Below are 21032 nucleotides of genomic sequence, written 5' to 3'. Positions count from 1 at the left end.
TAGGGCTGTGCTGGGTCCGGGCTGGAGGGTTCTGGTTGGGGCGGTGCGAGTGCAGGAGAAAATTATCTCCACTGAGGTGCTGTTAAAGAGCAGTGTTTTATTAAAAGATGAAACCGGCTTAAGGGAACCCACAGTTACTGTGAAGAGCTCAAAATAACCGCGGAAGAAAACAGCGTAGTGAAGCAGGCTCGGCTTCGGCTTTGCCGGCCAACACGGTAGTGTCCACAGTCCCACAGTGAGCGCTAACGCTGGTAGCAAACGTGATGCATGGCGTGGTACGGAGCGTCACGCTGAGCACAGCTGCTGTGCGCAGGAGCACGCCGTGTGGGCATCGACACTGCTCACCAGGTCTTCAGACTTCTGGTCTAACCTCACCTGCTCCTCCTCCAGCTCGAGCGTGGAGTCTGTAAATGAGAGGAGAAAGGAGCCACGTGAGGGGGTTTTTAATACGTTGAGGTATGCACAAGCTGAGCAGCTTAAATAATATCTACATCCCATGGAGCATTAAGGCTCTGTTTCACTGTGGTGAGGAGGAGGAGTTAGAGAGCAGTATAAGAGTAGGCATCATAGAATCATAAAAACATAAAGGTTGGAAAAGACCTCTAATATCATGAAGTCCAACCATCAACTCATCCCCTCCACACTCACTAACTCATGTCCCTCTGTGCCACATCTACACGCTTCCTGAACACCTCCAGAGACAATGACTTCACCACCTCCCTGGACAGCTTGTACCAGTGCATCACTACTCTTTCAGAGAACAAATTTTTCCTAATATCCATTCTGAATCTTTGCTGATGCAGCTTAGGGCTGTTACCTCTCGTCATCACTAGTTACTTGGGAGAAGGTGCTGACCCCACTTCAACACAGTCCCATTTGAGGAAGTTGTAGAGAACAGCAAGGTCTCCTTTGAGCCTGAGGAACTACCCTCTAACACATGCATTGTGCTGTGCATGAGTTTCACAAGTACACTGTTTGCATACTCACCAGATGGGACACAGTGGAAGCCCACAGAGACAGGAACAGTCCTGGTTGCTGAACAGCCTTCTGCACACTGTAAAACTGGCTCGATGGAAAAGCATTTTGAGGCCTTTTTGTCAAACGCAACTGGCTTCTCAATTTTGACAGGTTTCCTCTGCAGCTTGCAAGCTATAAAACATTAATTCTTTTAAAGAAAATGGCAAATTTCTATTTTCTAAGAAAAAGAAAGAAGGAAACAAAAACCCCACAACTGTTACAGACAAGATGCAGTGCCTTTTGTCAACAGTCAAACTACCCAGCTTTTGTGTTAATTTATCAGCTTAGGAAGATTTACGTCTATCATTTCATCTAGAACACGCACACTTCAACCTGTTTGGTAATGTGGAAGAAGTTACAGAAGAATGCAACAAATCCAGACTTTGGAGTGAACTACCAAACTCAGGAAAAAAATATTCTTAAGTCTATGGCCATTAACCAGAAGAAGAGTGATCACAAAAATAATATGATAACATAAATTACCTATGTAAATCTTATGACTACTCATTTTGACTACTTAGTCAGTAAACAGTATTGATGGAACCTAAATACCTCCAGTACATGTGTCTTCTGAGATGACCCAGGACTGAGCAAAACTCACTGCATCTTTAGCTAAATATCTGCTGGGTGTTTGATACTCCCTTTTCTTCTCAGCATCATATTTTCCACAAATACCACATGTTTTTCCAGCCATCCAGAAAGCAACCTGAATCTTTGTGGAAATAAACAAAGTGTTTATTAGATGTTTTTCTTCTAAAAATAAATCCCCTGAAAATAATAATTTTAAAAAAAATACCTCAAGTTTATGTCCATCATAATATAGTTTTTCTACACCATATTTAGGGGCTTTTAATGACAAGCCTTCTTTTTCACTGCTTATCAGCAGACCTGCAACAAATGAGCAAAATGAGATATCTTTGAGAAGGAGGTTATTATTTTAGGATCCAACCTTAACCACCACTGGGGCCTCAGTGCAGTCAGTGGGTAGGGCTGGGGGTGATCTGGTTGCCTGTTCTGTGAGTCTCTGTGGACAGCACAAGGTACCATAGCCTTGCACCATGTGGTTTACAGATACACAGGACTGGCATCTCTTTCTTTGCCCATCATTCCCATCACTCCCATGAAAGTAAGGATGAAGTTATAATAAAAGCATGTAAATGTTTCTCGTAATAGGATGATCTCTAACTTGAGAAGGGTTTGCAAGATCATGTAATTTTTCAAAAGAACAGAAAAGATTAAACAAAATAGAAAGGTGAGTCTCCTACCAGACTTAGATGTGTATGGAACATCTGTTGGGGTTTGAACACCATTAATCTTCAGCTGGATTAGTCCATTGGAAACATACATGTCAACCTTACTTTAAGTAAAGGAAATGAATGTAAATAAATGCTTGTGCTTCTCACTGTTCAGTTCACAATTTCTAATCCTGGTAGAACCAACACTGCAGGATGCTTGAATCATTCTGAGATGAATTACTTGCTACCCTCTCTGAGGAAAGCTAAGAGAACTCAGGAAAGCATTCCAGGGCAAATGCTCACAGAAGCTCTTTCCCTGGTCTCAGTGAGTTCTGTGTGTCTGCTTGTGGCCATAGTTCAGGCAGTCAGACACCAGACTACATGGACCCTTGCTGAAAGACAGTGTTGTTCTTCTTATTTTCACATAAATTGAAGGTGATTTACATTTCAGAGGAAGAATGGCCTCCTTACATCCATTAAAATTTCTTACAGCTTCAATAGCCCATGTGTTGTAGTATATTCTTGAGAGCAGTGTTTGTTCTACTGAAATCTGATGCACAAGCATGTAAAAAACACATCAATACACTTGTAAAGAAACATTCAGGAATGATGCAGTGACAGGGAATGTCTTTAGCACCCCAAAAAATATGGTTCATAAAACAAGCATCCTTCTGTTTTTCAGCAAAACAGTGCAGAGAATACTAGTTTCTCTCTGTTTCTCTAACATTATGGCACAGCTAGGCAGACAATTTTCAGGTAATTTTAAACCATACAGGTCCAAGTTTATAAATGCACGTTGAAGATTATTCCCTGTGATGACTTTTGTATACATAATCCCATACTACTTAGACTATCAGACTATAGTTTTAAAGAAGGGCCCATGGCTGTTCTATGATGAAACAAATCACGTCTTAAATTAGTTTCAAATAGATTTGGAAAATTATCTATCAATTAAGGGATAAAGGAAACACTACGGGAACTAGAGGCCAGTCCGTCTCATCTCTGTGCCTGGCAAAATTGCAGAGCAGATCCTGGAAACTATGATAAGGCACATAGAAAACAGAGAGGCAACAGGGGACAGCTACCGTGGCTTCATTAAGAGCAAATCATACCTGAGAAATTTGGTGGCCTTCTATGACAGTGTTACCGTATTGGTGGATAAGGGAGGAACAACTGACATAATCTACCTGGAACTGTGCAAAGCCTTTGGCAACGTTCCATATGACATCCTTGTCTCTGAGTTGAAGGGACATGGATGTGATGGCTGTAGCACTCACTGGATAAGGAGCTGTCTAGGTGTTTGCACTCAAGCAGTTGCAGGCAATAGCTCAGTGTCCAGGTGGAGACCAGTGATAGGCCATGTTCCTCAGGGGTCGGTATTGGGACTGGCACTATTTAACACCCGCTTGTCAACATCACTGATGAGTTGACTGCAGATATTCACTAGTCCTAGTTGTTAGTTTAACATGGGAGTTCAGGCTCAATTATTACAGTGGTCTCTTTTGGGTTTATAGTTTATGTTTCTACCTAATTACTAAGTAATGAAATAAGACAGTTAAATACTAAAAAATTAATGAAGAGTTTCAGACTGTAAAGACTGTAAGTTACTGTGAACCTCAGATGTATTTCAGAAATGAAGGACTTCTCAAAGGAAAAGCACAATCCCAAACCTCAGTGGCATTCCTAGAAATCTTTCCATTGAGGTCAGTAACTTTTCCACAGGTCTTATACTAGTACTGATCTGCCCGAACAACCCAGTCTTCACATTTATAGCATCATCAACTTAACATCTATCTGTCATTACATTTGTAATTACTTACTGGCTGGCAAGTCTGACACTTATTGCCGTAAGGTCAGCAGATTCTTCAAGTCTTTTCATCATTACCAGGAACTTCAGTTCTGGACTACAATCCTGCGCCAGGATGTGGTAGCAATTTGCAGGCATTGAATAGTTAAACTCAACTCCATTGAAGGTTGTTATCATATTCTGGGAAACTGAACAACGACCTGGGGAAAAAAAAAAAAAAGTAAACCTCTTGTATTTTTAAGACAGTTATTCTATTTAAATTTGTGCGTTGTTTTGTTTTTTTACTGTTGAACAGTTTCTGTTTTTACCTGCTGCCATGGAAAAGAAAAGTTATTCCTTTGGATTAATCTTTGAATTTGCAAACCAAAACTTAGTCAGTCCACAGGCAGCACAGCGACCCATTCACAGTTCAGTCACTGAGAGATCAATTCTACTCAGAATGGGTGCAACTCTCTGCATCTGCCCTTTCAGCTTTTGTAACTTTGTTGTAGTCAAAAGGATTTCTTGACTGCCGTTAACAATTCCCATTTCATTAGCACAAGAGTAAATTCAAGGACAAGTGTTGCTCTTATGTATATTGAGACATAATCAGGATTAGAAATGGTAAGAAAATGGGGAGAAAAAAACCCACAAACAAAACACTGTAATAGTTTTTCCCCTTTTTCACTGTAACTGTATTTTGTTGGAAATTCTATGTGCTCCAATTAAAAATGACTTTATATCAATTTTAATTAACAGACCAGTTTTGGTATAAGGCCTTTCAATTTAAATTTTAACCCGTGTATCTCTTAAAGACATTAATGAAAAAATAATCTCAAATTTCACCTTCAAGGGGTGAAAGTAATGGGTGCATTTTTGAAGCTGGTTTAGCTGCAATGTAACTATTCAAGTAGAGCACCCCATAACTGAGTCCACTTAAACATCCTTCTCATAAATTTGTAAATGCTTTTCCTCCTGGAACAATCTCTGCAGTGAAGTTTAAATAGAAGTACTGAGAGATGTATTGTTGCTGTTTGGCATGGAACTGAACATTTAATCTACCCAACACAAGTTTATTTTTCCTCACAATTTTGCAGCCTCATAGATTTTCATTTCAGACAGAATTACTCCCATGTGAATTCCAGTGAATTCCAGCTGATTTTTGAAGCTCTAAATACTTGCGCAGATAGCTAATTGCTGACCTTTAAGGTTTTCAATGACTGAAAAGGCTGCTTGGTAAAAGACATTCCAGATAGAGGATGGTAGTGCTGAGGTTGTTGTATCTGAACTTGAAGGGAGAGGCACGGGAAGCCTGATGGCTCTGTTGTAAACTGTGAGCTGAAAATCAGTCAGAAAACAAATATGAATGAATGCAAAAGATACAATGTGGAAATGAAATAGAGTTTTCCCATAGCATTCAAACCTGTACTTACTGAAATCTAAATTAGAACCTAGATTTAGGTCAGAGCTTAAAATAAATAAAGTCTTCTCTCTACAGCACAAGATATTTTTATAGCTTGACACATCTGCTATCAATAGAATAGCAATGTTATAAATTAAGTTTGGTATTTATCAATTCATGAGTTTTTCTTGAGTTGTACATCACACTCACAGTCCAAATGGTTTACTTACCTGAGATGAACACCTTTTTCTTGCCTACATGTTGAAGGCTACTGTTTGCCTATCATGATTCTCTACAGCCTGCTTTCATTATCTCTCCCAGGGCACAGCAAAACCTGTCTTCTTCCTGGAGAGTTTTGGAGGAGTAGTCTCCTTTATCAGTAATAGCTAATGTATTATCAATATGATCATGGTACCATAGCCTCTTTCTTATTTCATATGTTTACATGCTACTTGAGAGAGGGAGAAGCTTTTTATGATATTTTCATAATGGAATCATCTGTATGAACACAATGGCCTCTTGATGGGGAAGCTTCTTTATAGATCAATAAATAAATTAATTATTATTTTTTTTAAGATGGTGAGTTAAAAAAGATATTAATCCTCAATTTCATAAGTACTTATTGCTCCTGGACAAGAGATGGTGGAAGTAGTTACTTCAGGTAGCTTTAGGACCACATCGCAGGTTCTTGGAGATGTCAGAGCCATCACCATGGCTGCTTGGTGAGAAGGACCACGCTGCTGCATCTGGGAGTAGCCAAGCATATACGCAGCTCCAGGAAGATATGTGTAGAACCTGGAAAAGAAAGCAAATAAGTGATTGAAACCATTCATCACTGAAAAGATTCTTTATCATTTGTTCAGACTAAAACAGCCCCTATAGCAATATGCAATCTCTGTTAGGTACACATTACGTAGCAGGGTTTGTAACACATTCTATTGTGTGCAGGAAGGGGAACAGGAAGATTTTAATAGTGTTAACTCACCATCTGGCAGTTTTTCGGACACTTGAAGGAACTTTCGACCACTCCAGCTTCACCTGTATAGCCGGATGTGCAGCAAATTGCCCTGTTGCAATCTGAGTAGCAACTTGGTAATCTCGGCAATCTTTACCCCATTTAAGGGTACCCTAGTAGAGGGAATACATATTTTGTGTACAAAGCAGAGTAAGACTGTTAAATTTCATTTGCATTTGAGCTGAACACATTTTAAACCTACCGATGCTTTATGGGAATTTACTAATGAAGCATCAGCACAGAGTTTCCACCTATCTGATTTGGTGATGCTTGAAACAAACACCTGCACCCTCAGTCTGGAGGCCTGTCTGTCAGTGTACAGTACAAGCTGGTATCCTGTCGGCTGCTCATTTCTTTTGATGGCACGAAGAACTGCAGCCAATATTGGTGGATTGCTGTCTCCCAGGAACATAGGCTTAAGTCAGTAGAGAAGAGAGACCAAAGACATAAACAAAGCATTAAAATTACTATATTCAAATCACAAACAAGAAAGCATTTGTAAATTTCACTCAAGAAATCTTTTGATATAAACAACATGACAGCATCTTAGACTGTCAATAGTGTCTTAGACAATCAGTACAGTTTGTGTATAGTTTTGCTCCTTCCACAGAGAGCTCTTACAACCTACATAAGTAAAACAGTATAATGGTGTGAGTCTTTTGGTACAGTGGTAGGATCCCATTGTATAAAGAACTAACGCTGCCCAGCTCAGCATTGCTGTCTTATCAACCTGTAGTATCACTAATAGTCTTCCTATAAAAATTGTTCAGATGCCTGCTTAAAACTGAGATAATTTGTGTTGATGGAAGGATCCGAGGAGCTCATGCTGTCCAGAGCAGGCTAATTGCATGTGTAGCCTGTGATTCCTTCAAATTCAGAGCCCTTTGCTTGGCAGCAGCCGCCCTGCCTGTTCCTGTCCTGCCAGAGCTGAGGGACAGATGCCCACCTTGCCAAGGAGAGCAGCAGTGGGACAAGCAATGAAGTGTATGAAAAGATTAAGTCCTTGACAGGTCTGTCTGGGCTAAAGTTGCCATATTTTTCCTATTCAATTGTCATAAACATACATCATTATAAATTGAAAGTTAATGTATTTACTTCTTGTATATGAAGGTCCTCACCTGTGATGCAGGTGTAGAGATGCCTTCATCACTAGATGAAGAAGAGGAGCTGATGCCTCTGCTCTGAACTTTCCTCTGTGAGTCCTGAAACAAGAGAAAATCACTCTTGATTTGAGTCATTTACCACTGCAAGTAATTGTAGAACTTATTTGAGATGATTTTGTTTTATTCTCACTAACCTAAGTTCCAATAAAGCTAATGAGAGCAGTTATAGGCCTTGCCCACAACATAAGCAGAAAATATACCTGTTCATCTGCTGGCTTGAAACAAAGCTGGTAAATGGGTAGATCTGCCTGTGAAGATGAATAGAGTGTAAGAAGATTCAAGAGAAGAAAAATAACTTTTGACAAATGCATTAAAAAATCAGTATTGAGTATGGAGAAAAAGCAAAACTAGATGCAAATTTTAAAGCATTTTTAACTAAAATCTTCTGGAATGTGAAATTCTGAACTGAAATGCTTCAGAGAACCAGAGAATGAAAACAGGAAAGAGCTCTACTAGGTTACCTTGTCCATGCTGCAGCAAATTCTGTTTTTCATTAATCTATCTCCTACAGGCAGTTTCCTGATTTTTGGTACAAAAACATTCACCATGTAAGTATAAAAGTCTGAGTAAATTACCTGTTGGTTGAAATATTCACTGTCCACACTGCAGTGCTTGTCTCCAGAGCTGTCCTCTCTGCTGCTGCTGCAGGTCGTACTGCTGCCAGAGTCAGTGCTGCTGCTGCTGCTGCCACTGCCATGCTTCTTCCCAAATTGCCATAGCTCATCTTCCTCACGTTTGTTTCCAGGCTCCTTACCCTCAGCAGAGGAATCAGTGGAAGATGAACTGGAGAGTGGGGTTGTGCTGGGCTCTTCCCAGAGGTCTGTAACTGCAGCCTTTACTTTACTGTGAATCCGCTTCCTACGATGACGCGTTTTATTTGCGACCTCCAAAAACAATTCAAAGAGTCATGAACAGCTTCTATACAGCTTGCTCTGTTACATTTCTCTGGGTGTCAGACAAGCTGCTCACCACAGCCTTTCAAGGAAATAAAACCTCTTTGCCCCACACGCTGCCGACATTGTACCTTGACATCATTTGAGGGAAATTATTCTTACCTCCCATACTCCCGGTCTCCTACCTTGAACACATTTTCAAAGCCAAGAATCTTCTTCAGTTTAGCTTTAATATTCTCATACAGAGATGGCTCCTTCTCTTCTTTAGGTCCTGAACTTGTTGCATCAATTATTTTGGAAGCTGCTTTGGCTCCTGCTTGTATCTCCAGCTGTATTTTTTCAATATCAGCATCTGTATGAACTACAGTCAAGATGATACTTATGTTCCAGGATTGTGCCATTTGAGTATCATTCACAGAGATTGACAGAAAAGCTTGTTTTCGTTACTGTACCTGGCTTCAAAACTATTTTGGCTTCAAGTTCTCCAACCAATTTGTTCAGAAAGGTATTTCTTAAGAAAGCAGAATTCCGTGACTTTAGGCTGAGACAAGCAGAACATCCTAAACTGGCTAATTTTCCACAGAATATGTGTGCATTAGACTTTTGTCCTACACCGTGATGATGTTCCTCTTCTGAATCTTGCAGATGTCCTTTGGATATCACACTGGGAATATTTCTTTGCTGCATTAAACAAAAATGTGGTAAATAAAAATATTTTACAGCTCCCAAGTTCTTTTCTATATTCCTATTAATGATGAAAATGATGACAGTCTTGTCTGAGAAAGGAAGTATTGCTTAAATTTAGATACCCAAGCATTGGAAGAAGTTGGGATTCTTCCAAAATCACAGAATCACAAAATAATATAATTGTAGGGGATGAAAGAGACCACTACAGATCGAGTCCAACACCAAATGTGCTGTGTAGGTCAGGCCAGCCTTTCCCAGGCAGTGCTTCTCAAACTAACTCCCAAATGAGAACCTCCAGGACTTGCTGGAGTCTTCCTACAGCAGTTCAACACATCCATCCCATGCCAGCAATAGGCCTGATAAGCTGAATGGCACTGCAGAGAATGGGCTTCTGCACTGCCCTGCAGGTATTCCCTTTGGATTTGCGAAGCTGTCTGTTCTCTACATGCCTGCATTACAGGTCTCATTACCTTCCAGCTTCTGGCTCTTGAAAAGATTTCTGATGACCAGAAATGCTCGTTGGAGATAGTTGGCATTTCTCCCCTAGGGAGAATAGGGGACTTCTTTTCAGAATCTACTTCTTCCATGTTTCTTGAAATAGCATAAGATTCACTCCTGTGGAGGTGATAAAAAGAAAGCAAGTCACATCTTCTAATTTTGCTTTCCACCAACATTTTTAATAGTGGAGAGAGATTAGCAATAAAAAAGAGAATACTATGCTTCATATGGATGCCAAAGTACAGCTGAGTCTGAAAAGGAGTTGTACATTCATAATTTACAACAGAGAACTCACAATCAGTTAACACATAACAAGCAATGTGTGGCCAACAATTCTCTACCTTATGGCTGCGAGCTCAATCTCCTGATGGCAGGGAAGGGTTTCAATCTTCACATTCTTCTCTTTCATATTTATCTTGGCATCAAATTTCATTGTAGTGTTGGCACTGAACTCTGCATGAAGTTCAAGACCACTCTGAAGGTACTGTGTATTAGTACCCATCATTGCAATCATATGAAAATATACTCTGAAAGTGAGAAATAAAAACACACATAATTACAAATTAATATACACATTTTTATCTTCAAAATGCAGAATTGAATTTTTATAGTGTTCTGTTTATTGCAAGAACTACTGCTGACAGAGTATAAAGATGTAACAGGATAAAAAGCTCAAGTGCCACTGTAGAGTAAAAGGTTTTATCTGATGAACAAAGTGAACATGGATCCTCTCACTGCTTTATCACTGATACATTGCTTGAGGACAAGCTAACATCAGAATCTTCCTCTAGCTTCCAATTTTGTCTAATTGCTTGTTATTGTCACTGTTCTTATCATCATTATTACTATTATCACTGTTAGTACAGATGCTGTTGCTTTTGTCAATCTAGAAATGTTCTCCTTTTCTCCCTGAAATCTCCCCAGCTTGCAGCTTTCACAGACAAAGGAAAGAAATTATGCATTAGCAAATCTGTCTTCACAGCTTAGTAGCTGTAGTCACTGAACAGGTACAAGTGTGAGCATTTTCAGTAATGGCAGAACATCACCACATTCCTTTTTGACTCAGTGCACTTTGCTAGGCTTACAAGGTCATAAAGCATCACATATGACTGTGTTGCTTTCTTACAGGTTCACTGCTCAGGACTAGTACAGCCATCCCAAATTTGGGCCAAACAACATCCTTATCCAACACTCCTACTTCAAATATAAATGAATGTGTGTATATACATATGAATATGTATGTCATTCATACTTCGGCTGGATATCAGCATGAATATCCATGTTGGTTTCCAACAGCTGCAGAGGCCTAAAATTGTCTGGTAATGGTGGTGACATCTGAACATCAACTGTAAAAAACAGACAGAAATTACATAAGCAGAGAAGAAAAAAAAAAGGCTGGACATATATTTTACCATAAAAGCAGTAGTTAACACATGAGCTGTGCTTCTACATTTTAAAATACTTCCCATGGTTATTTGAAGATCATCACCCTTGAAACAGAATTATACAAATATGTCCTAAGCACAACATGATAATTACTTCACAGCCCCTTTGGAGTTTCCCGGACACTAGTATTTCCACATCACAAGAGCATTTTTCTAGATTACAGAGGGAATTAATTCCAGCAGAGGGATGGAACAGCAGCTGATGGGAAGGAATTGCTATTAGGTGTCCCACGCTCACCAGCAGCCACAGCCTGGACCAGTGCAGCACCACACATGCTGAGCTCCAGTGGCAGACCCATCACTGTGGGGATGGTGTGCTGCAGCTCAGCCACCACTGCTGGCAGTGCCCATTGGCCTGAAATACCTCTCTGGGCCTCCTCCACTGCTCTTTTCACCGCTGGCTGCCAGCTCTGAAGACAGAGAAATGGGTTAAATGAGCAGGTATGGTGAGCTGGGGAAGGGAAATTCTTCAGCAACACATACAGAAATGGCAACTTGTCACTACCTTCGTGGCCTGCTGAATGATGTCACTGTCAATGTCAATGAAGGCAATCTCCTGACCCATCACTTTGATGTAAGCAGACAGCAGAGGATCTTCGGGAGGCAATTCTTTCCACCCCAGAAGCTGCAGTGTTAAGGAGAGATGAAGGAGATAGGGAAGAAACAGTTTCTTAACATACATCATCATGTTGACAAAGAGTAGATCACATCTGGCACATACTAACTATGCTTCCTTAGCCAAAAAAAAAAAGAAAAAAGGTAGACATCTTACAGGTGTGAACTGATGTGGCCTTTCTCATGTTGCTTAACTGACTTCATTGGGTGTTTCCCTACAATAAGAGTGATGTAAGGACTTGGTAATTTTTGCTACTTAAGTACTGGGTGACACCCAAGGGCTTATAAACAAAAGTCTTATTCACTAATCATTTTAAGAGAGGAGAGCAACCACTTACTGTGTTTTAACATACACTTTAAATCACTTGAATTTTGCCTAACATGACTGTCGTCACTTTTTGTACTGTACATTAAGGACAGCTTTGCACGGTGTGCTAACATATGTTGAGTGAAAAAATGGCATCTGTGCTCAGTGTAAGTGCAGTCTAAGTAAGTACATCTCTGTGACCAAACAGGATGGCTGATTGAAACATCAAAGGGGTGGTTAGGAGGGTAGCTGATGCAACCCTGGTGCTGGTGGGAAGTAACTATTGCAAACAAATCAGGAGGGTGGATAAAGGCATACCGTTTTACCAAGTTCCTTCAGTGCCTTGTATGTATCATATTCAGCAAAGGGAATATTCTGTTTCCTGATGATATTGGTCAGGCTTTGTGACTGGAGAGCGATCTGTAGGAAACAGCATGGAGCATCACAGCTCAAGTACCCAAAAGCTCAGGAATACCTTTGTACCTGGCATTATACTCACCAAGGCGACTCTAAATGCATTCTACATGAAGACACGGCGCTTATAAGGCTATGCTTACTTGGCAGGTGACTGCTGGCTATGACTGCAGATGCTGAGGGTGTGCTGAGCTAGCTTTGAATTAGTCAGCAGGGATAATTTTAGGGCAGCTCAAAGATCAGCGCAGGCTGCAAAACTTACCCAAGAAGGTGAGTAAATGCCTGCATGCTGTTACATGGAGCTTTGTGCTGCTGGGGCTGCATTGCTGACTGAAATTTAATTTCAGCTGTTCATTCCCTGTACTTACATAAAATACCCTAGATGTCATGTGATTTTTGGAAGGCAAACAAATACTCTGCTATGTAAACTTCCCTTCGCTTTAGTAGATTTTCATGCCTATACTGGAAGTGTTCAGTCCACATGTCAAGAAGCCCAAATACAAGTAAAATCATAATCATTATATAAACTTTCCCTTCCACACCAATCCTCAAAGACAGTCAGACAATGCATGCATTAGCAAGTAATGCTGTCTATAGCTGGGTTGTAGCTTGATAATGAAATACTTACTTCTACAATATCTGTTGCAGTATTTGCATAATAACCTCTTATTTTTGTGATTATATCCGAAGGAAATATACTGCTGGGACTGTTCATCAGATAGACCCTCCAAATTGCACCAGCCTTATACACATCTATAACAAACAAAAAGCAGAAGAGATTTTGTTAGGGTCTCCAAGGTGTCTGATGAATGTAAGCTACCTTGGGTGCATGCTGTACTAGATGGCAAATGACTCTGCCAGTATTCAGCCCCACAGGTCCTCAAGCTTATAATTTCAAGAAGGGATCTTTGTTCTAGGGCAGAGTCAACAACATCACAGTGATCAAAGCAGGACATCTAAATCCATGTGCAGATACTTCTTACCCCAGTGTATACCCAAAGAGTAGTAGAACACTTTCAGAGTATTTTGCATTTTAGGAGGCTCTGGTGCTTTTTTTCTGTTTCAAGGGTGCACTAAGCCCACAGCCCAGGGCAGAATTTTGTATGGAAAGTATGGAACACAAAAGAAGCATTGAGCTATGTAAAACTAAGTGGTGAACAGGGAATCCAGTACTCACGGGAATAAACACCAGCATGAATGACCTTGCTGTAACGATAGCTTGTGCTGTCAAGTCTGGGGCTCAGAAGCTTGATGGCAATGTTGCAAGCAGCAGATCTGAGTAATAAAGAGTTAAAATCATATGAAGATAGTCAACTGTGTCCAAATTCTTAGAAAACTTAGAAAAAAATGCATATCACCATTTGCAACTAAAAATTATACTTCTGCTTACAGATTGTAGAGCTGTGGGATCCTGCCCACTGCCAAAGCCTTCATGTGCGAATACGTGAAACTGGCCACTTGTAAGCTTGTCTCCGTCAGCAGCGAGTTGGCCATGGCTACCACAATAGGAAGAGAAGGCTTTGTTTCAAAGAGGACAATGCAGGCCGTCATACGCACATTAGGAGCAAGTGTTCGGTCCATAAAAATTTGGAGAGTGATCTCCCTTACCTAGTGGAGGAAGATACAACCTGTGAATACTACATAATTTCTCAGGAAGAAGTGTTTCCTAAACTACCCATGTCTGATCTGCAGGGAATGGTGAATAAAACCCTAAAGAAAGCATTGAGCATGGAGCTCATCACTGAAAATGAAGATACTGCTGGATGCATAATAAACAGAGCTAGAAGAAAGAGCCATTACCAACAGGCAGAGTGTTATAGCGACTGAAGCAACCCCCTTCCCAGGATGTCAACAAGGATCAGGTAATATCAGGGATTTGCAACATGGGAAAGAGGAAAACCGGTTCCTACAAAATCTTCCCAGAGTTCCTGGTGGCTTTATTATCGCTTCATCACTAAGGCAGCCCAAATCACACCCTCAAAAGTAATCACATAAAAAGTAATTTCAGTTACTTTTACAGGGTCTTTTCTGGCTATTTTCCTCAAGGCCAGCACAGCACCAGCATGAATTTTGCTCGGTAACGCTGTGGCAGCAGGTGAAAACCTTGGCAAAAACTTCTGGATGCGTTTGATGCTGGCTGTCTCTCCTGCATTGCCTATAGCTTTCAGGGCCAAGGCTATGTCTTCAACACGGCTTTTGCTGGAAGCTTCAGCAGCAAGGTCATGGAGTGGCTGAAATGAGAGCAGGCTGTTAATTACATCAGGCAGCAATCCTGCAATAGTGCATAAAAATACACACGGCCATAGCAAACAAAACGACCTTTGGTGCAAAACCCTCAGTAAAGCCATTCAGATTTTTCTCCCAGATGGACTCACTGCTAAGAGCGAGGCGTGTAAACACCTCATTGCCAAACTTTCAGCATTATGAGGGGAAAATTAGAGGCATTTTAGACATTTCTTCACCTCTAATGAAATAATAAGAGATGAGTGTCACTCACCTGAAGAATTTCATTAGGACAAAATGAAAGCTGAGCACAGTATTTATTTACCAAGCTACCATAACCCAGGTAAACAAGTACTCGCAACATTGGTGCTTTCTGAATCTGGGGACAAGTCAGAAAAGTCTGTAGAAGAAAGAAGTAATTAGTCATTAACATTTTGATTTATTAGAGCTAGTAGGCAGTGAAACATTTATATCTGAAAAGCAAATAGATAAATTCTTTGGATTTTTCATAAGTATTTTCAGAATTTGAATCAAATGCAAGTGATTCAGCAGTTGAAGTTGGGCTGCTCCAGTTCGGATGCACGCCCTTTAAGTGCTGGTTACTTTGTGTCATTTTCTTCAGTATGTCCAATTTTTTAATCTACATTTTGGCAAAATGAAAGCTTTTACAAATATTCCTTTATTATTATTATTATTATTATTATTATTATTATCATCATCATCATCATCATCAAGTGTTTGGAAACATTTTCTAATTTATTTCCCATTTTTGTTTATAGCTCACATTTTACAAAATAAGAAGAAAACGTTACATTCTTTGCTTGTAGTTGTGTGAATTCACCTCCAAAATGAACGGCAGGGTAGCAGGAGGGTGAATAATTTGTACTCACTGAGGCAACTTCTAGGGTTTTCTTATTGGGTGTGACGGAATGGAAGGCGAGAGGGAGAACCACAGCTGCTTCCCAGATGTTAAGATTCTTATCATGAATTTTTTGTTTGAGGAACTGGAACGTGTCAGTAGCTCCAGCAGCACAGACAGCGCTCATGAACCAGTGCCTGCCAGGGAGGGGAGGACTCATTACTGAATTGCCCAGCACTCCTTTGACTGGGAATCCCACCTGACAGCAGTGCAGTTACCTGTACGGTGGTTCACTGGCGAACTGCGCCCACACAGACTCTATTTGATCCAGGGTCACTACACGAAGCAACTGGACCATTTGTAAGAACTTAATTGAAGCTTCTGTAGTCCCTCCTTCCTTGTTATTCTGAACTAATTGTTGCAGTATTTCTGTTAACTGTGGGGAAAAAAACAGAAAATTGAAAGGTGCCATGCCTCAAATATTTTTCAGACCTTTTAACAGGTCAAATGACCAGTAAACATCATAAGTAATGAAAAAGTGTGAAGAATAAGCTTCTACTACCTGCACATCTGCATTTTTGACTCTTATTAGAGGAACTGGCATCTGGAGCAGCCCTTCTGGGAAATGATAACGAAGACTCCCCTGGTTTTGCAGTTGAGCATCTGGTGCCTTTATGGGAGTGCTTTTAATGTCAACCAGAACCAGTTCTTGCCTTGAAGAGAAAGACAGAAATGCCTCAGTGGCAGCGTGTCACACCACATGAGAGCTGGGCACCCTCATCCTGTGGTCCTGGCTGTATGTGCAGCCACACTGGCACAATGCAAAGCCATCTTGGGTTTGTGCATTGCTCTGCATTGTCTGGAAATGACACCAGACAGAGGAGAGCTTCACAATACCAACATTCACTGCACTCACCTGGCTTCCATGGCTGCTATCCCATCAGGCTCATTGAAGGGGGAGATCTCGTACAACTGCTCAGACATGGCAGATGTCATCAACGCTCCACTGTCATGGTACTTCATCTTGTAAGTGAACAGCGCTGTGCCCTTCACGTTTCTGACTTTCTAATAGTGCAAAGAGACACAAATATGAAATGGCAATCATTAACTGATTACAGATAAGCTGAATTCCCTGCCAGCACCAGCAGAGAGCAGGGGTGGGCATGCAGCCTACCATGGGGCAGGTAGGGCAGGGCCGGATGTAGGCCATGCCTGTGCTCTGCACAGCACTGTCCTGGCAGTCTGTCAGGTCCTTGCTCTTGGAAATGGTGGCATGGTTATTCTTGCTGTCATCCTGGATAACGTATCTGGCCTGGCAGATGCCTTCGATCCCAGCCTGAGAGTGTTCATAAAACGCAACAAAATTTCACTGGAAATTTAATTTTCATTACAGCTGTCAATGAAAATCACCTGGGAAGGGTTATGTATGGGCAAGCTACTACATAGCAGTAAAAGGAGAGTAAAAGTGGGAAGAATGGGAAAAAAACAAACAAACCTCTTGCAGTTCATACACATTTTGTGACTTTTTGATGGTTATCTGCATCATGTTCAGAATCCCTCTCACGAGGTTAGTGCAGATGATGGGACAGTTCTCAGGGGCATAAATACTTCCCACTCTTCCCTCGGTGTATTCAAACTTAAAGGGTTGGCTGAAACATGCAGCAATGATCTCTGTGAGCTTTGGAGACAGAGTGAAGGGGTCTCTGGGCCAGAAGCCGTGGTATTCCTCCAGCTTTGGTGATCGGATCTATGAACAGAATTAGGAAAACATTCATCTTGTTCACGTTCATCTTGAAGCAGTGCAATAACAGTGAAACTGGACACTCCTAGTCCATGGCTAGGCACATCTCCAGCACTCAGGAGATGTTTTTCTCTTCAGACTCTTGCACTGTGCCAAAGAAACTGCCTTAAAAATAACATTTCCATAAAGGATTGCTGCCAGAAAAAATGAAGGTAATGCAAACAGTGTCCAGAAGTTCAGCAAGCACGGTGAAGATTAGTGAGTAGCGAAACCCTGGCTGCCAGCAATCTGTATGGAAAGGGTCATTGCCCATTTTCCCCCGTTTCTCAGTGTTCTCCCTTCAGTCTACAAGTCAGACAGGCCGCCCCTCAAGCTGCCGACCTAGACTCATACGGACTGTTTTGGTGCTGCTCCTGGTTGAGCACGTCCCAGAGCAGCAAAGCTGCGGCAGGGCTGCTGGGGAAACAGGAGGTGGAAGCTGCTTTGCAAGTGGCTGCCATCGCTTGGAGCGCATCGGGCCGTAAAGCTTGCTTGCAAGTCTTCGACTGCTCCCTAGTGGGAAGCGTGTGCCTGCATGCACGTACCTACACAGTCACACACGCAGACGTGCCTCCCACCCTCCTGCAGTAAGGCACGTGTTTCTGTGCAGAGGAAAATGGTGTGGTTTAGGGCTCTATTTTGGGCTTTTTTAATCAGGGCTACAGCAGTGGCTTGCCTCTTAGAGTAAATCCTACTCAAGACTTTTGTCTGTAATTGCTGCAGTTGTACCGAATTTAGTGAGGCTACAAAAAAAAATCCTGCTGATTTTCAAGTGTGGCCTCTCTGAAAATAGATATTCCTTCTCAATGTTTCAGTAACAGATGCACAGAGTTACAGATTCAGTAAACTTCTAGGACAAAAGCAAAGTGCCCTCAAAGATCTCTCCACAGTGTCATCCCTTCTCTATCGTCTTTTGTTCTGTGCCAGTTTCTTAAGATGTTTGTTTTAATCTTCTCTATGAGCAACAGCACTTCCAGATCTGATATCATTATGCCAAGCGAGAGCATTACCATTGTAATTCTTCACATTTGAATTGAAGTCTATGTGAAGAATATCAAAAGAAATATAATGGAGGCAGACGTGAATTTCATTTGTAATGAATGAATTTCAGCACTGAGTTTTTCACAGGCCATGAACCAGGCTGAAAATCACAGATTTCTTATACCTGAATTTTCTTCATTTTCATACTCAAGTTTACTGTTGCCTTTGTTAAAGCAAGATAGTGTTGCCTTAAAGCTTCAGCCTGCCATGTCTTTCCATGGAGCTGAACCTAAGGAGGATTTGTTAGTGCGCTCAGCCTCTGGAGCAGCTCTACCTCCCTCCACAGACCTGCAGTGTGAGAGTGCTGCCTGTGCAAAGCTACTCGGACTGACATCAGCATTGTAGGGTTATCTCAGCACCTGGAAGGGCCCTAAGTTTTGTGTAAGGTTTGTATCCCTGTCTTGTTTATTTTTTCAGTGGGAACTATGTCCCAAGCTGTGTGGTGCAGGAGGAGGGATGGGTTCATATACCTGTGGGAAGTTACCTGCAGAAGGTGATCACTGTGAGACACACGGCTGATCTCCAGCCCACAGGTCAGCTTCAGCCCCGCTGCTGCCAACCCCTTGCCCGGCAGCCCATGCAGCATAAGGCCCTCATAGTCATACAGGTAGGTCTTGCCAGTACGAAAACCAGGCTCTAATGAGAAATAAATGACAGAAACACATCCTTTGCTATGACTGCTTTGCTATTAGCCACACGAGCTGTCCCAGCATTGTAAGGGGTGGGCAGGAGGTACATGCCACTGACAGATGGGGGGAGCACACTTACCAAGGTTGCGCTTCTGGGCTCCTGCATGGGAGGAAAGAGAAGGGAGCATGAGGAAAGCCAAACTCTGTGGGCACTTTACATTTATTATTCATTTACTCAGTGAGCTGGTGGCGGTCAGACACAGAGCACACCCCTGGGACACCAAGCCCTCTCCAGCCCTGTTTGCTACATACTGCTGTGCTCAGGCACAGAAATCCAACAGCTGACAGTCAAAGTCATGAAAAGGCTTCAGCAGATTGTGCTGGCAATGTCCCTGAAAGTCTCTGAGGAGTTTCCCCTTGCTAAGGAGCACAGCAACCATCGAAGATCTGCGGTACCAGTAAAGTTCAGACTTACCCACAAGGGAGAGCACCAGGGCCAGGATGAGTCCCCTCATGCTAAAAGTGACTGAACGCTACAGGGGAAATGTGCACCTTTTATAGAAGAATTATTAACAAGCCCGAGGAATTCTGTTGAGTTATCAATTTCTTATCAACCACTCCAACCTTTTGTTGGTGATAGGGCTGGGGACTCCTGGCCAAAGTCATCGCTGTGCCAACATCATCACAGGCAATTGTGTTCTTACCTCACCATCTAAATGCTCAGAAAGCACCTTTTGGAAAATGTGGTTAAAAGTATTAAAATATCAGTAAAGCCAAAATATTTATTGCATAAGGAAAACCACTATCATTACTCATTGGAAGCATTTGTTGCTATTGCATCCTGCACTAACTTTGTCCAGGTTATCCTGACCTGACCACAAGGCACAAACCTTATCTAACTGATAGCACTTCACCAGGATTGTGCAAAGTCTGGGCAGCACTCCTGTGACACCACACTGATGCCCTTCTGCTGCTGCACAAGCTGTCATCCATAGCACTGCTCTTTGAGGGTGGGGAATCCACCCAGCAACACTAACTCCCACCACTATCACAAAGGCCACAGCAAAAAGCACTGCTCACATGCATGTCTCCCTTACCTGCCTTTCTTACCAGGACATCGTGTTGGTGTTCTTGCCCGCATCATTAGCCACACACAGATGTGGGTGAGGAGGGTTCTGGGAGGCTGCCAGGCACTGTGGACACAAGGCTCCCAGCTGATGAAGATGTACAAACTCTGGTTTGCCCAAATGCATTTCACACCAAGCAGCAAGGGGCAGCACCCTCACAAAGTGGGGTCCCTTCTTTCGTCAATCAGCAGCCAACCACCTTTGCCACTCTCTCTGCCCCTTTCCATGGGTGGGTCTGTGAGCAGGTTCCCTTTTCAGCAGCTCCATGAGGCTGCTCGAGGTGCAGGGCTCAGCTGGGTCTCTGGTCCCCTGTTCTCAGATTAGGTGTGGAGTTAGACAACGGTGGCAGGACCATGGGCACCACTCCCATTGCAGATCTGTTGGAGAGGAAGCCCAGCAGCCCTGGGATTTGAATTTTCTCCCTTGCAGCTTTCACTATGTGCACACAAACTGGGGTGGGGAATCAAAGCTAATTCTGAACCACCATGGGAAGGAAAGGCTGGGCTCACAGAGCACAGAACTCACCTCAGTTTTTATCAGTGCAGCAGGGACTCTTACTCAAGACAATTTGGTTTTGGGATGTAATTTGTAATACCTGACACACTACACTTTGTGTATCAAGGATGTTTTACCAGTACTGTATCCTGGTTCTGTTTGTTTTAACATCTTCCCCCGTCAAAGTGACAGAGTATGACAGAGAAGATAACCATGCAGGCAGTGAGCAGCTCCAGGGAGTTGTTTCATGTCTTGTGAGACTTGGCAAATGGTAAATACAGCTAAAGGATTTGCACACACAGCTGCTGGCAGCTGGTGAGTGGCTCAAAATCCAACATACTACGGAATATATTGGAATATGCAGCTGCACAGTTTAAAAATAAATTAATCAACCAACAAAC

At 42.0% G+C, this 21032-nt stretch overlaps 1 protein-coding gene across 1 annotated transcript; it reads right to left on the bottom strand.

Annotated features, from left to right (window-relative positions):
* Positions 1-77: 77 nt before the first annotated feature.
* Positions 78-19530, bottom strand: LOC107317352 (vitellogenin-2-like). Its single transcript, XM_015869918.3, has 35 exons — positions 19485-19530; positions 19149-19169; positions 18865-19016; positions 17055-17306; positions 16734-16895; positions 16476-16624; positions 16122-16272; positions 15838-15995; positions 15591-15756; positions 14975-15100; positions 14490-14708; positions 13868-14085; positions 13655-13752; positions 13106-13230; positions 12382-12483; positions 11647-11766; positions 11380-11551; positions 10949-11042; positions 10038-10223; positions 9669-9813; positions 8964-9192; positions 8697-8872; positions 8194-8502; positions 7819-7866; positions 7574-7657; positions 6658-6870; positions 6426-6568; positions 6097-6235; positions 5241-5376; positions 4073-4259; positions 2283-2374; positions 1814-1905; positions 1570-1729; positions 988-1149; positions 78-404 (listed from the first exon to the last, which is right to left on the bottom strand). Exons 1-35 carry the CDS (start codon positions 19522-19524, stop codon positions 286-288), a joined length of 5145 nt encoding a protein of 1714 aa, XP_015725404.2. The 5' UTR covers positions 19525-19530; the 3' UTR covers positions 78-285.
* Positions 19531-21032: the final 1502 nt, after the last annotated feature.

The sequence above is a fragment of the Coturnix japonica genome, chromosome 11 (assembly GCF_054131305.1).
Source record: "Coturnix japonica strain WE chromosome 11, WE-NBRP24, whole genome shotgun sequence".
NCBI lineage: Eukaryota > Metazoa > Chordata > Aves > Galliformes > Phasianidae > Coturnix > Coturnix japonica.
Note: the sequence above shows the minus strand (reverse complement) of the source record. Positions and strands in the feature narration are given on the sequence as shown.